This window comes from Pieris rapae, chromosome 11 (genome assembly GCF_905147795.1).
Source record: "Pieris rapae chromosome 11, ilPieRapa1.1, whole genome shotgun sequence".
Taxonomy (NCBI): domain Eukaryota; kingdom Metazoa; phylum Arthropoda; class Insecta; order Lepidoptera; family Pieridae; genus Pieris; species Pieris rapae.
The window spans coordinates 8637701-8654497 of NC_059519.1; the positions used below are offsets into that span (position 1 = coordinate 8637701).

The 16797-nt window shown below is 33.0% G+C and overlaps 1 protein-coding gene across 1 annotated transcript; it reads left to right on the top strand.

Annotated features, from left to right (window-relative positions):
* The first annotated feature begins 5 nt into the window (after positions 1–5).
* LOC110997510 (adenylosuccinate synthetase) lies at positions 6–16797 on the top strand. Its single transcript, XM_045630033.1, has 10 exons — positions 6–276; positions 3150–3252; positions 10265–10398; positions 10855–11000; positions 11799–12004; positions 12806–12960; positions 13298–13422; positions 13670–13796; positions 14746–14866; positions 15049–16797. The coding sequence occupies exons 1-10, from the start codon at positions 100–102 to the stop codon at positions 15099–15101; spliced, it is 1347 nt and encodes a 448-aa protein (XP_045485989.1). The 5' UTR covers positions 6–99; the 3' UTR covers positions 15102–16797.

Consider the following 16797-nt stretch of genomic DNA (forward strand, 5'->3'; position numbering starts at 1 on the left):
CCGGAGTCGAAAAAGTAAGAAAAAAACGTTTTTGCTCTTTAGCTCTTGCGTGCGCAAGCCGCCTATCTTTGTCTAACGAAATCCACATTTCGTTGAAAAATGGCTTCGATCACGAATTCGAAGCATTCAGAAGTAAACGGCGATTGTGTTTATACACCACCGAACATGCCGTCTAATAAAGTAACCGTTGTTTTGGGTGCACAGTGGGGCGATGAAGGAAAAGGCAAAGTTGTGGACCTATTAGCTTTGAATTCCGATATCGTGTGTCGGTGCCAGGTATTTATTTGTTTATTAATTAATTTACTTGTAAACAATTTATTTAAATTGCGACTTATTCCCTTATTGTCACCAGATTTTACATACGGTTCGTGTTCACGTATAATGTTTACGTTATTATTACTTTTAGGTTAGGATAAAACCTAATAAACCTTGCTTTAAAGAGCCTGGACAATTTTAATTATATTTTCACTTAGAGAATTTTTGTTTCTGATAACGTAATAATGTTGTGTGACTAGTGTTGTTTCTTTTCGCTTAATTCTTTGGCGCTTTGCCAAATTGTTTGAAAACAACATTTCGTCTTCAAATTAACTCTGGCAAACTGTGTGAATCTCTTGATTTTCATCTGTGTATATGTACTGTTAAATCAATGCTTGTTCAATTACGTAACAATACAACAATTCCCGCGAACATTTACATATGTTTTTGATCATGTGATCCTAAATGATGTCAAGCGTAACGTTTTAAAACGTAAATAGCAGACATAAATAAAAATTGTGGATTTTTGCCAAGGCCTGGGTCATTTATTGTCATGGCCCCTGTTGTATTATTAGTTTTTATATACACTAATTGTCATTGTATTTTAGTGGGATCTGGTAGCCAACCGAAAACTTAAAATTTTATTGATAATTCAATTGGGATATTATATTAAAGTTGTAGGTACAAGTTAGCTTTTAGTCAGTGATCAATATAAATTCTAACTAGTTATAAGTGTGATTGATTTCAATATAAACAACATACCCTTATGTTAACAATATTTTAAGGAAATTTAGTACTGCTTATGCTTGCTATTTATGGTTCTATGGTTAGGTTTGCTATTTGACAACTTCAATTGTTTTAGTTAACATAAATTCGTGAAATTTTGTTTTAAATGTATAAAACGTCATATTAAGGTTTTAAATTGCGCCAATTAAATATGAACTATTAAAGTCAAATCTTCGCTACATTTACACAAATTCAAACAATTAAAAGAACAACTTAAAATTTTCAAGGGTAATGAGGAATATGTTTTATTAGATTAACAGGGGTCATAAAAAACACCTATGTACCAACTATGTTCTTCAAGTCTTGGAAGGACTAAAAAGTTTTATATCACACAAGACATATTGATGTGAAAATCAATAGTTTTTAAAGTTAGATGTACATCTGAAATGAATATGTACACTTTCTCTTCAAACACTGTCTCATAGCAAGGTCTAGTGATACTGAAATTTATTACTTACAACAAATGAAAAATCTCTAAACTGAGATTATGAAATCATAATTTCATAATGCTTGGCAAAAACAACACAATGCAATAGAAATCACCAAGGTCTTATTTCCATGGTACACTAATTATTTTTAAATATTGCTTAATAGTAAATTAAATTTATACAACATAGTGATTATTGGATACAGTTAACCAATCTTGTTTATATTTTAATTTATTTTTGATGATAGTGAGTTTTGACCTACTTTAAGATTTTATTATGAGTTATAACAATTTGTATTGATTAAATAAAATAAAATACCTATATTTAAATTCATTTGTGATTTAACTTGTGTATACTCCATTGGGATTTGGGAGCCTAGTCTAAATAGTATTTTGCACTTACTAGTTTTGTTGACAAGACTCAGTTGTATTCAGCATAAAGTTTTTTGTATACAAAATAGTGTTAAATAACAAAAATTTTACGGAATAATACATTTACTGTAATGTCCTGCAACACTTTCACGGTCATTTGGAAAGAAAAGGGCTTTGGAAAAATAAGTACCCTTTCCAATTCCTGATGAAAGAATTCTCATGGCCAGATGTCTGATCAAATAAATTCAATATACAAAATTATAATACTATAAGGATATAGACGAAATTAAATATGTATAATGTGGGTTAACAGAAAATTTGATAAGGGATCATTGAACTTTTATCAAAAGTGGGAATAAGAACTGTCTGCTATGATAAGCTTATTGGAGCTTATAAACTGATAGGTAACATATAGACGAATTTTAAAAGGAAACCTCAATTTCAGTTCAATTAAATTCTGAATAATATATATGTGCTATGGATCATTATGGGACAAAGTATAGATTTCTACACTTAGGTCAGTGTATATTCAGATGTAATGTACTGTGTAATCTAATGTACTGGAAACTATAAAAATGAATATAATAAATTTTGTCAAACCAGATTTGTTTTTTCACTACTAGGGTTGTAGTTTTTTTTCAGCCTTTACGGGGCAAACGCTTAAATACGGGAATTTAGTTTCTTACATTTATTAGAATATTTTTCTGAGGAATAAACAATTTTTATTGGTTTTAACATATTTAGAAAAATCAATACTATTATAATAGTAATTAGAAACGGTCGCAACTCGCTTTTTATTAAATTATGGGTACATATATTTCTCACATCAGGCCACATATTGGGAATGTGTGGGACTCCTATTATTAGGAACCTAGAAAGGGTTTAGAGAACCTAGAAAAGGAGCTAGGCATACTAAAAACGTTAAGTAATTAGTTTGCGTCAATTTTAATTTGTAAAGATTTAATAATAAAAAAAACGGATAACGGTTCGAATACGGGACGCTGGGCCATTTTAAACTCAGTCTAAAATACGGGACGTCTGGCAACGCTAGTCACTACACAATTTTCGGTCTTAGGTGAAGGTTCGAATTCTAGTAGAATAACAACTTTATAAAGTTAATACATACTATACATGCATACATATAATTATATGTGATCGTGTTTTATGTAATACGAAATATTATGTGTGGTAGGTTGAAGAATTTCTGTAGCATATGGTTGGGGTACACGAGTTTTAGTAAAAAAATCAGATGAGTTTCTGCTCAGATGTCAAGGTGCAGGCACCAGTTATAATGTGTTCCATTTTACAGGGTGGAAACAATGCTGGACATACGGTGGTTGTGGATGGGAAGGAATTCGACTTTCATCTACTTCCAAGTGGCATCATCAACCAAAAATGTACTTCGGTCATCGGTAAGATTTTGTTTTGTTTTGTTTAGTATTCGGGTCTGTGAAAAGCCTTAAGCTTATACAGCATTTCGAAATTTGAGCCTAAAAATCCCAAAATCCCTCACGATCTTTGTAAAAATCCCAAGATGATGTCTAAGTCGATATTAACAACAACAACAAAATATCTTTATTCATCTAGGTAAACAAGTACACTTATGGACGTCAGAAATATTAAATTTATTGAAATTTACATTTACTACCAGTTCCCAAGTCAACGGCGTAGAGCGGGCAAGTAGAACTGGCAAGAAACTTTCCGCCACTCTTTTCACCACTCTTCATAAATCGCTAAAATTAGAGTTCAATAAATGTATCCTATAACATTCTACCTATAAATAAAAAAATGTTTTTGTCAGTTTCGTTAGGGTTCTGAGCAAATTTTACTTTGGTATATATGTATATATCGGTCTTTGTAATTAAGAATTTAATCATATTAACACAAGCTATAAAAATAAATACATTGGTTACGCTTAGATGATAAAGCATTACACGTCCCCTTGAAGCGTCGCCAGTGGCGTGTGACGTGCATCCTATTCGCTATTCGATTATATATTTGACGTACATACATAATGTTTTTACGTACCCCCACTATGGTAGGCCCGCCTACGCTCTTAATTATTACAGGTGAATGGATGTAGTCGTTATTAAAATGGCTGATGCCATTTCAAATGGAATTTCATTCTTGGACTCGTCGTGTTATGAGAGTTCTATTTTTAAAATTATTGTTCTATTGTCGATGGTTTGGAGCTGTTTTTTCTTAATACGATATGGTTACATTGTGTATAGAGCATTATTTCAGCGCGCCCTTAGTTGACGACAAAATAATATATTCTACGTATTAAAATGTATCGTTATATAACGTTTAACATAAATTGATAGTGATTATTGTGGTCATGTTTTTTTTTCAATTATCGGCAATTTGGCCTTCAGTGCGTAACGTTTTCATAATATCCCAGTTTACTCCCTATGCTACCCTTTCCAGCACGAGTAAGACCTTAACAGTACGAAAAGTAGGGTTGAATGCACCATGAGAATTAGGGATTCCCCTACGACGAAAATGTACTTCATTTAGACAGTAATTCGGCAGTACTTCAGTACCTTAGCTTCAATGTACCTGATGGGTACGTCGGCGACATCCTCCGCCGTTACTTCATGTACCCATAGCTAGGACAAACCTGCAAAAGGCACATGTTATTCGGTGTGTTAATTTACTTAACAAAATACATAAGTTAGCGGACATTTTTCATTGTCCGTTGAGTGAGCTGGCAAAAGTAATATTATTTGTTAGTTCCTACAGTTAGTAAATTTCTTGTATTTTTTATTTTGTGATTTCATGTTTTTTTTATGTGTTTCGTCTGGCTAACGCAGCTCAATACTCAGAATGATGTAAAGCAAAAAAAATTGTATGTCTAACGTTTCAACGTTACGTCATATTTTTAGCGCATTACACTTGCATCATAACCTTAGTACATACTAATAAACAAGTCTTCTATGAATGATCACCACAAAACTTCAAAACAAATTTAAAAAAAAAACTTGCGTCATACAAAATTTATTATATAGTATAGAGCCCATGGGCATAACTTTTAGTGGGTACGTTTCCGGCCTTTGAGGGAGGAGTAGGTATACTTTATGTGACTATTTATTCTCTAAGTCAAAGCGGGGTTAAATTTTGGTAAAATAATAAGAAGCCAATTAAAAAAAACGTATACTCATTGTTTAAACAAAAACAAATTTTATATTATACATAGCTCATCAAAGGCGTTATCCTTTCCGTGTTGTATAACTTGTATTTGAGGATAGATGTATCCAAATATGTATATACAATTTAAATTACTATTGAAATATTTAAAATGCTGAATCTAGTATTGTCTTTTATTAACATAACTATTACACATTTAATGAAAAACACTTTTTTAGGGATTAAAATTATTTTTTATAAACTTATAATTACTTAAACATAATTTAAAATTTAACCGACGTTCCGCGTGCTTTACAGCGTGCGTGCATGCTGAATATATTTTTGGTTTGGTAACTTATTGAAATAAACCCGTTATTTATTAAAATTTAATTTTAGTATTTTACATTGAGGAAAAATATGCCTCCTAGATTTTGGTATACACAATGGAGGTTAAATACTTTTCGTTTGTTATAAAGCAAACTCCTATGTCATAGAAGATAATGCAACATGTTTTATCTTACCATATCATGATGTGTGCAGTAAACACGTGAGTCAATCATACGGGCATAGAACACTGATAAGACGGAAATCATATCATTGTTTCATTACATAACAATAGTTAATTCTTAAACCTATTTAGCAGATTTGTGTTATTTGTTGCTATGGTTACTATCTTGTATCTTTAGTCCACGATTAATAATGAGGCCGTCTGCGACTTTGATTATTTTGCATGTTTTTCTAATTTATACATCTATATATATAAAAGAAAGTCGTGTTAGTTACACCACTTATAACTCAAGAACGAAAGAACAGATTTGAGTGAAAATTGGTATGGAGGTAGCTTAGAGCCAGGAGACGGACATAGGATACTTTTTATCCCGTTCGACAGCGTTCCCGTGGGACTTGACATGAAACGTCTGTCACTATAAAAAGTGGTATAACAAATAAGAATCAGACTTGGAATAATAAAACGCAAATGATAGCTATGTAATTGACGTATAATGACAGCTATGTAATGACGTATATATGACAATTTGATATTTGTAAGAAATCAATGTTCAAAATATTTCTATTAAATAAATACGTTTAATTATTTTTACAATTTACAATTTAATTATAATGATAGTGCTATTGCCCATTCGTATAAACAGTGAAGAGAACTATAAAACTCGGTATTGTCGTATGTATACAGTTCATCCAAAGAATGATGAATGTTTCTATTTGTTGTTGTTGTCGAATGACGCATTTAATCGAGTATTGGAACGGGAACGTGAATATGATCACCAGGAATTAGATTTAGTAGTTCAAACGAATGTACCCCTGTTGAAATACCAACAAAAGGAAGTTTATGATACTTTAATGAAGGCAAACGATGATGAAAATGGTGGTTTATATTTCCTAGATGCCCTTGGTGGAACTGGCAAGACATTCCTCATGTCATTAGTTTTAGCAACTGTTCGGGCGAGATCCAACATAGCGGTTGCAGTTGCTTCTTCTGAAATAGCAGCCACATTGTAAGAAGGATGCCGTACGGCTCATTCAGAATTAAAATTACCGTTAAATCTTCAAACTATTGGAGAACCAACGTGTAATATTGCAAAACACTCAGCAATGGCCAAAGTTTTAGCGGCATCGAAAATCATCATCTGGGACGAATGCACAATGGCGCATAAACGTGCATTGGAAGCACTTAACCGAACATTAAAAGATTTACGCAATGAATCGAGATGTTTTGGAGGAGCAATGATTTTACTGTCTGGCGATTTCCGCCAAATACTGCCAGTAATTCCAAGATCTACGGCTGTCGACGAAATAAACGCTTGCCTCAAATCGTCAAATCTATGGCGCTATGTGACGAAACTGCAGCTGACAACAAACATGAGAGTTACATTGCTTACTGATAAAAAAGAAGAAAAAGAATAAAGATGTAGATGACCTGAACTACATAATGGTATGCGTTTGGTGGTTAGAAAATTGAAGAACAATGTAATTTACGCTACGATAATGATAGGAAAATTTAAAAGACTTCAATTTCCGATACGTCTTGCATTTGCCATGACCATCAACAAATCACAAGGCCAATCCTTAAAAGTTTGTGGTTTAAATCTAGAACATTCATGTTTTTCCCATGGTCAATTATACGTGGCATGTTCACGGGTCGGAAGACCATCAGCGTTGTTTGTTTTTGCGCCTGATAATAAAACAAAAAATGAAAAAATGTGTATCACAAGGTACTTAAGGGAAGAGCAACCTATGTACTAAAATACAGAAATAATAATGAATGATTAATGTAGGTATTTAATTTTTTTGTATTTTTTCCAATAAAAAAACCCAAACTGCTTATTTATTGCCATTAAGGCGGAACAAAGTTCGCCAGGTCAGCTAGTATTTGATATAAAAGCATTTAACGCGATCTCTATATTTATTTTAACAACCTGACTTATAGGAACATAACATGTTTGTCAAGCTCTAACTATTATTAATAAATAATCAATAAATATATTTAGATTATTTTGTTTTTCTTTGAATTATGTTTGTTACAGGTAATATTTAAATCGAATTATTGAATATATGATTCTGCACGTTCGTGCTATTTAGAATTTTAATCTATGTATATTTATGTCGCAGTACTTGAACTGATTATATTACTCTATTGGTTATGGTCTAACGCGTTACAATAGGTAATGACTGAGATAATAATCTTAGTATTGTGAAGTAACAGATTTAGTATTAAATTTGTTTTCTAAGGTTTTCCGTGGCACGCGCGATCCTATTTGTATTCTTTGTCTAATGTCCGCTACATTAGACAAAGAATACTGAGCTAAAGTAACACGATCACACGTTTGGCTGTTATTAAAATCAATATTTGCGTTTTCTTACTAACTACGTCTCAAATAATCTAAATAATGAATTAAAATGCGGGCGACACACTCGCGTAAGCCTCTTGTTGTAAAAAGTCATAGTTACAATTCAAAAATATATTTTTTTCTTTTTTTTATATATTTTAGTCTATTAAAATTATTGCACATATTTCCTAAAGGGTGTATTAAATCGATTAGCATTCACATTGATAGTCAAGGTAGATTAGATTGTCATCCCACGCACTAAAGGACAGTTGCATGTCATACTTGACTCCTTATCTTGGCCATTTGCATTCTATTAAGTCTAATTATGTCTTTATCGTAATTACGTAATTCCATTTGGCACGTGGATCTAAAACCGCCAAGACAGTGCCGACAATAAAGACAGTGAATACTATTTTCTGTTTTCATTTGTGGACCTCCTAACACTTTACTCGGGACGTTAGGCAGGCAGCCTGCCTACCTTTTGTATATATTGCTTTAATAATAATAATACTAAATACACCTAGACATAGACATATCATTTATTACAAACAAAAACACACAAAATAATAATAATCAAACAGAAAAAAATAAATATAATATATAATGAGAGAATTTTCCAGCGCTGGTCACTCTGCCAGAGACCACATCAGCTGGTTTGCGGCTCAGTAACAAAAAAAAGTTAACAATTATTAGAAAATAATAGTAATAATATTAGTAAAAGTTAACAGTATCGGTAATGACGTCTAATGCAATGTGGTGTGAAGTATATATTTATTTTATTAAATTAAAAGTTTAAAATAAGAATAATTGTTACGAATTAATTTTTTTGAGCGGATTAAAAACTAGATTTCGTGGGATTTACACCTGTACTATTACTTTAACCTTAAAGTATTCTCAGTTAAAAAATCAGTGGCGCTAAAAGTTTTAGTTCTGGGCCTCAAAGTTCTATATCTAAACATTACTTAGACGTAAATGTATAATATTGAAGAAATTCAGTACGAATCGAATCGTAGATATTATCTATTAAATCTGATCGCATGTAACAATAAACCTAAATAGTAATTCCCTTAAATTATCATAAATTTTAATACAAATAGTATGATTGAATGGAGATGATTATAAAGTAATTTCTGGTACCTGTCGTGTATCGGTACGGAGGTTTTTTCCGTGACACGATTTAAGTTCGTTAGGAAAGTTTTTAAATTTCGAATTGTCTTGCGAGGTCTTTTTATGAGAATTTTACATCGTATTTTTTTAAACTTATACCTATGCACATCCTAAGCCTTAAGAAAACTAAACTGAGCTTTTTTTAACTACTCCTTTGTCTCTTTCTATAAAACTCTGTCTATACTGTGCTGAATAAAGACAGATGTCTTTAGGATTCTTTAGCTTTAGTTAAAGTATTTCGTCACGCAATGTTTGGAGATTCTTGAAAAAATATTTTTTTTATAGAACAGTGGGCAAACGGGCAGGAGGCTCACCTGATGCTAAGTGATACCGTCGCCCATGGACACTCTCGATGCTATAGCGCTCACGAGTGCGTTGCCGGCCTTTTAAGAATTAGTATAAAATAAAATGTATATTGGGGAATTATGATTTTTGTTATACTTGCCTGATTAATGAAATGAATATTATTGAAAATAGTTAGTGCAATTATTTGTAGGTACAGTGAAATCTTTAAAGATTAAAAGTCGTTGCTGTATAGAAAATTATAAAGTCGATCGTCATTTACGAAATCGGTAAAAGGGAATTGCCATCATGTTTCTCATCTCCGTCGATATTTTAAAAATGTATTAATACACTACAACTAAGTACCCCAAAATATTAGAAATATACTTGTTACTTGTTTGAAACATCCATGTTTTTTATCATATATTTAAAATATTGAATTTAATAAGTTCTAAATTATTATTTGGACGCTTTCGATACAAAGTATGTTTTTATGAATCGCTTATTCTGTCATAGTTTGAAGGCGCAACGATAATAATACAATTTTGGTTCAGCCGAGCGCTCTTGCTACGATATTTCATACAATTTTTTTTATTAATGGCTTTTCATACAAATTGAAGAAACGAAATCTGATAACCGCCAAGGTCACGTGGGAACCTAGACTGTCTCGTTTTTTCGATGTCATGGTACAACTAAGATATGCAGTTCATTTGTAGGTTGTCAATAGGCTCGCAATATGAGCTCGTAGTAGGCCCCCTATAACCAATGAAAATAATATTTACACTAACGCATAATTTAATTTCCCCCCCCCCCCCCCCCAATCGATACGCTCATTTCCGATTCCAGTTCAGATAAAATACCATACTTTGATCTGTAGTAAAGAACGTCAACTATGCCTACCTTTTTTTTAAATTATATCCACCTGCATAGTCTTTTTTGAATATTCAGGCTTCGCAGCATTTTTACTAAGAACAGTCGTATTGTATTTAGTTTTACATTATAGGCAATGGTGTCGTCATCCACCTGCCTGGACTATTCGAAGAGCTGAAGAAGAACGAGCTGAAGGGTATGGAAGGTTGGCAGGACCGACTCATTATTTCAGATCGTGCGCACCTGGTTTTCGACATTCATCAGCAGGTAATTTTATCGTCTTTACGAGGAACAGAGAACTCAGTAATGCTTTGTTTATTGAATTCACTTCAGCTCTTTAGTTATATTTTATTTTTAAGAGCGGACGTAGTAGTTTCAGCGTGTGACTCTCTGATGCCGTGAGTTCGATCCTGGCTGTGCAGCAATGGTCTTTGTGGCTATGCGCATTGAACACTTGCCCGTGCCGGAAAAAAATTCGGCATGCCTTAAACCACCATATGAAGCCACCACCACCATAGAAAACAAATGTTGTTGTTGTGCCCAGAGAAGGTTGTATGGTCTGTAAGGTCTTCCACTCTTCTCTGTTCGGGATTACATAATTGTTTTTTTAGTTTCGAATGCTTTGAAAATCATGGAGAGAAGAAGTTTTATTTCAACATAAAAAATATAATCTTTATATAAAATACATTGAAAAGGTTTGTCAATAATAAATTTATCGCTCAGGTGGATGGTCTCCAAGAGGCAGAGAAGGGCAAAAACTCTCTCGGCACAACCAAAAAGGGAATTGGTCCAACTTACTCCTCTAAGGCCACACGAAATGGTATCAGAATCGGCGACCTCTTGGGCGATTTCAATATGTTTGAGGAAAAGTGAGTATTAAAATGCTGAATGCAACAGTTTGTTAGCCAAGTTCGAACCCCGTTTGTGCACCAATTGACATATTTGCTCGTTCGGTGAAGAAAAAACATCGTGAGGAAACCACTGAAGGCTGATTACATATACACTGATTTTTCATTCCGTAGAATTCTGACACTTCATTATTGTTGCTACTAAAAAAGTTCTCCACCGAAAAGGGACAAATTTTACCCATTTGAGGGCGATAAAAAATAAAATGCTACGTAACTTTTATCTATTACCTACAAAGTATGTATAGACTCTGATGTTCAGACTCGTATTGAATTTGAAAAAAGTGCCTGGCCAAAAAGGTTTGTCATTTCTGACATGTCAAAAAATGATAACTGTCAGAATTCTACGGAATTAATATAACAGTATACTATTTAGCCAATTAAAAAAATCAAATGATCACCAAACATATGTGAAGAGCAAGAGCGGTAGCTGTTGTTTTGTTCTTAATTCAAACATTGGTTATATTGTGCCAATAACCAATCGACGGATTGTAATAGCCATCTGTCGATACAAGCTATCCATGGTCGGTCGGATCAATGTATGTGGATAGATGAAAATTACAATTCATTATTTTTTTATTATTAAGATTAATTATTAATTATCTAATATATTAAGAGGCCATTTAATGTGTGTTCAACACCGGATTGACCAATTATTCTAAAGGCGTAACACATTTTACTATGGGCTTGCCAATTTAATAGAGTAAGGGTAGATTGTAATGTCCTTTGGAAAAGAGACTTCAATATTTTTTTTAATTCCAGATTCCGAACACTGGCTGAAACATACAAACGTATGTTTCCTTCACTTGAGGTGGATATTGAAGGTGAACTGATCAAGTACAAGGAGTATGCTGATAAAATACGACCCCTGGTGAGAGATACAGTGACGTATTTGCACAAGGAGATCAGCAGTGGAAGGAAAGTGCTGGTAGAAGGCGCCAATGCCGCCATGTTGGATATTGATTTTGGTATGTTTCGAAATGTATGCATTCTAAATTTAACCAACATCACCTTGATAGCTGGAAATCTTCCACAGTCCGTTTCAGAATGAATTTTTTGCGAACTAGCGGAGTGTGGAATCGACTCTCGGTAGGGTAGTTCTTGAGAGATACGACCTCCAACTATTCAAAATTCGAGCGTACTCCTCCCTCAAAGGCCGGCAAGGCAGCCACTAAAAATGTCTTTGGGCTGCGATGACTGGACCTTTTTGGGTGTTCCGCAGGCTTGTTTGCCTTTTGAATTATTATATAAAAAACATGGTCCCAGCAGGACGGAGCAACGTCACACACGTCCAATATGTCTCTGCGACGAGTTCCTAAAACTTTCTTAGGCAAATTGAACCCCAAGAGAGGTGACATAAATTGTCCTCCACGCAGTCATGATTTAACCCCTGTGGAAGTTTTTTACGGGGTTATCTTAAAAACTTCTCGGGCGTAATTAAAAAAATATCTGTCACGAAATGGCAGCCATCTCTGAGTCCTCCTGCCGAGCCGTTACAAGTAATTTTATTGTTCGATGAAATGTGTGCCGCGAACGCGAGGTTCTACGTTTGGACGGAATTATTTTTAAAAAATAAATTCCCAAAATGTATACTTTAATAATGAACACGAGGTGTCTCAAAAGTGCTTGTATTATTACTGACTTAACTACTTTACTGCGACATAATATAAACCACTAAATCCCAACAGCCCCATCTGCTTAATATGGACGGAAGGCACGGTAAAACGCAAGACTAATTCTGTTCTAACCAACTCTTAATACATTTATAGGTACATACCCGTACGTGACGTCATCGAATTGCAGTATAGGAGGTGTTTGTACGGGCCTTGGCCTTCCGCCGAAACTAATTGGCGAAGTATTGGGAGTTGTGAAAGCATACACAACGAGGGTCGGAGATGGGCCCTTCCCCACAGAGCTGCATGATGTGAGTTATTTTTACTACCTTTAAATAGAAAATTTATGTGGCATAGGTCATACTGAGAAACAATATACTATCATTATCTGATCTATGACCACAGATTAGTATACGCGAGTAATTATTAATTGAATTAAAATAACCTTTACATATTATATGAAGATAAATAAAAAAATATTGGATTTGCTTTCCCTAACTGCCATAATTTCATAAAACTGATAAAAGACAAGGCTGTTTGCAGATGGATTAAAATTAAAAAAAAAACTTAATATAATAAATGTATTTGTGTGTAATATATATTAAATAGTTGTAAGCATTCCCAATTAATATTGTTGTGGATTTTCAGGAAACAGGCAGGTTATTACAAGATCGTGGTCACGAGTACGGTGTGACCACGAAGCGGCTGCGGCGCTGTGGCTGGCTTGACCTCGTCGTGGTCAAATATACCGCTACGGTCAATGGATATACCTCGTAAGATATTTTTGCACACATTAGAAAAGTATTTTAATAACAATTGTCAACGTGAAATTTGTTACACGATTTACATAATTGCAATTATTAAAAAGGCGATAACGCAGAGCCTTCTGGCTGTAATAGTGTTCATGGGCAGTATCATTGACAGCAGGTGAGATTCCTGCTTGTTTGCCCACATCAATCAAATAATTTCCATTGGTATAACGTATATTATAGATGTTTAGATTTTTTTATATTTTTACAGATTGTGCCTAACGAAACTAGACATACTGGACTCATTGGAGGAAATCAAAGTGGGTGTGGCTTATAAACTTAACGGGAAAAAGATCGACTACTTCCCGTCGTCGATGCCCGAGCTTAGCTCTGTTGAGGTATAATAATTGATGCAGCATAAAAAATTACATACAACCCCTAATTTTCACCCCTCAACGATCAACCCCTATTTTTTATAGTATATTGTATCATATTGGCTTGTCCCATCTACGCAAATACTTTTCACTTATTCAATGACGTCAAAGCCATTAATATATTTCTCAAATTATGATGCGTAGGTGGCATTACTCTTTCTCTATTCGTGATTCGTGTGAGCTCGTATAAGGACAACTGAATGGGCACAATTTATTATTATACTCTGATTTTGAATTCCGCAGAATTCTGACAGCTATCATTTTTTGACATGTCAGAGATTACAAACCTTTTTGGCCGGTCATATTTTTAAATTTCAATATGAGTCTATACATACATTGTATTTGTTAGTGAATGTATCCGCTTTTTAACTGCGGTGCTCCACATTGTAAGTAGTTTAATGTAGAATGAAAATTAAGTAAATTTTCATCACAAACATTAAAAAACGCACAAGTAAATATAACATTTTTTTAAAGGTTTACTAAACCTAAAATTAATAGGCACTGATTCCAGCTAATGAATAAAATAAAGTAATTGTAGTCAATTCGATGTATTGTTCGTGATATTGAAATATTTGTTATTTTAAATTTAAATATTATTAAGCATTTTATTTTATTGCCCTTAATTGGAAAATTGTGAAAAACTTTTTAATAGCAACACTTATGAAATGTCATATAATTCTACGGAATTAAAAATTAGAGTAGCGGTAACATTCAAATAGTGTAACAATTTTATTATCCCAGTTTTTGAGTATGTTGCAAACATAAATAAAACCGTTTTTTTATGTTTGCAACATTTGCAAATGTTTGTTTGTTTTTTTAGTACCGACACAACTAATACACAGCTAAATATATTTGTCGGAGACAGTAAAGTATTTTTTTTATTTTTGTTCTATTAAAGTAAATTTATTTTCAGGTGGAGTACATAACAGTACCGGGCTGGACATGCAGCACGGCGGCGATACGGGAGCTCAAACATTTGCCATCGCAAGCGCATCACTACGTCAATATAATACAGGAATACTTGCAGATACCTGGTATGTATGCACGTTCTATTGAGAAATTTATGGATGATATCTTATAATCTATATCTTTGACCTGTTGCGGCGGACGTATCTGAATCTGTTTCATAGATAATTAAATTCGAAGATGAGATTTTTAGTTCGACGTATAATTTTTCATAGCCCGTAAGTATTTTAATAAAATATCTTTTTTGCAGTAAAATACATTGGAGTGGGCCAAGGCAGGGAGTCCGTTATTAACGTGGCGTAATTTTATACGTTACGTACTCGCGTACGTACGTCGTATACAAAGCGTACGTTGTATCTGTTTAATACCTATCAAATACAGAAATACATTAAGAATCATCATTTTGTTTAAACGTTATTGTAACAGATGCAGCGTCGGTTTTTAGCTAAATATACATTTGTAAACGTAGCGATTAACTGGAATTTTCAAATATTTTTTTTAGTTTTCGGCAAGCAATCATTTTTTATCTGTATTTTTATAAAATGACTCGAATTTTTTTTTTGAAATCGCTGCGTTTAGATTTTCACCAAATTAAGGGCTTCTAGAATTGTACTTTGGTAGTTGAAAATCACATTAAATATTTTAAAAATATATTAATTACAAATGAAAATAAATAATTGTTCCACAACGTATAGAGAACTTATAGATGTGATTTTTAACAATGTCCAAGACATAGATAATCGTAAAATAAGATCATTAAGTAACATAGACAGTATTTTTTTTTATTTCTAACTTATGGCCTCGAATGCCTAACCATAAGTACCATTTAAGGTATAGGTACACACAACGGCATACGTCAAAAAAAATTTGGTATCACTTCTTAAAGCTAAGATTCATAGACAAGTTCTAGTGTGAACTATCGGATTCTTACAGTATTTAGAAAATTGAGGGTTTGCCGTGTATATTGATCGCGCTAATATTTAACTGTAATTATCATTGTCCCATTAGTAGAATTTGGCAAAAATACGTAAGAATAGTTGCAAATCTTCAACTGGCCAGGCAAAGCACTTGCCTCTGAACATTTAGCAATTATGTATATGGAGAAAAAAAAAACGTTAGTCTGCAGGCAAAGCATTATTTGATGCGATTCTTGAGGGTATGTAACTGATTTGGCCGTGAACGCAACTGTACTTAACATGCAAATAGAAAATATATTTTAGGTATTGCTGAAATTTTTTTTAATTTTAAAGAGTTAATAATTCGAAAATATTTACCATTTGATGACAATTTTCTAAACAGGTGCTTAATCTTAAGCAATATTTACTTTAGTGTTTGAATAATATATATTTTGTTTAAGACGTTTAATATCACTAATTTTTCTTATTGAAATCAGATTATAGACTAGCTGAGATTCGGTATAAGCTGCGAGCTTTTTTCGTACTGTCTTAGATTTTCTACGCATAACAGTATTGGTGTAAAAAGGTTCCTAAATTGTTAATCAATAGACTTCGATATATTTCATACTGTTTTACAAATTTTATATTGTTTATAGAAACCTAAAAAACTGGGTTCATCTTGAAGTAAAATATGTTCTTAATTGAGTACTTAAAGGGTTTTAAATTTCACTACTTTACACTGCAATTGAACCATAGAATTGTTTAAGAATGTGTTTATTTATAATGTATATGGTATATAATACACTGTGTCACACATAATTCGTTTTAAACTAACTAAAGGGATCGCTATTAGAAAATGTTTTGAGGGTAGATTTAAAATCTTAATTATTTCTTGTTTTATATAGCTGTAATTGAGCACAAATTTTGTTTGTGTCTTGTTCATGTTTCATATAATTTTTCCCATTCCAAAGAAATGTATTTTTTTATGAATCATCGTTTTCTCGTTTACATTCTTTCTATGTGTGTTTTTTATGTGATATCTATTTTAATTGTAAATATTTCATTACAGTTACTATTCGAATAAATAATGGTTTATTCTTTTA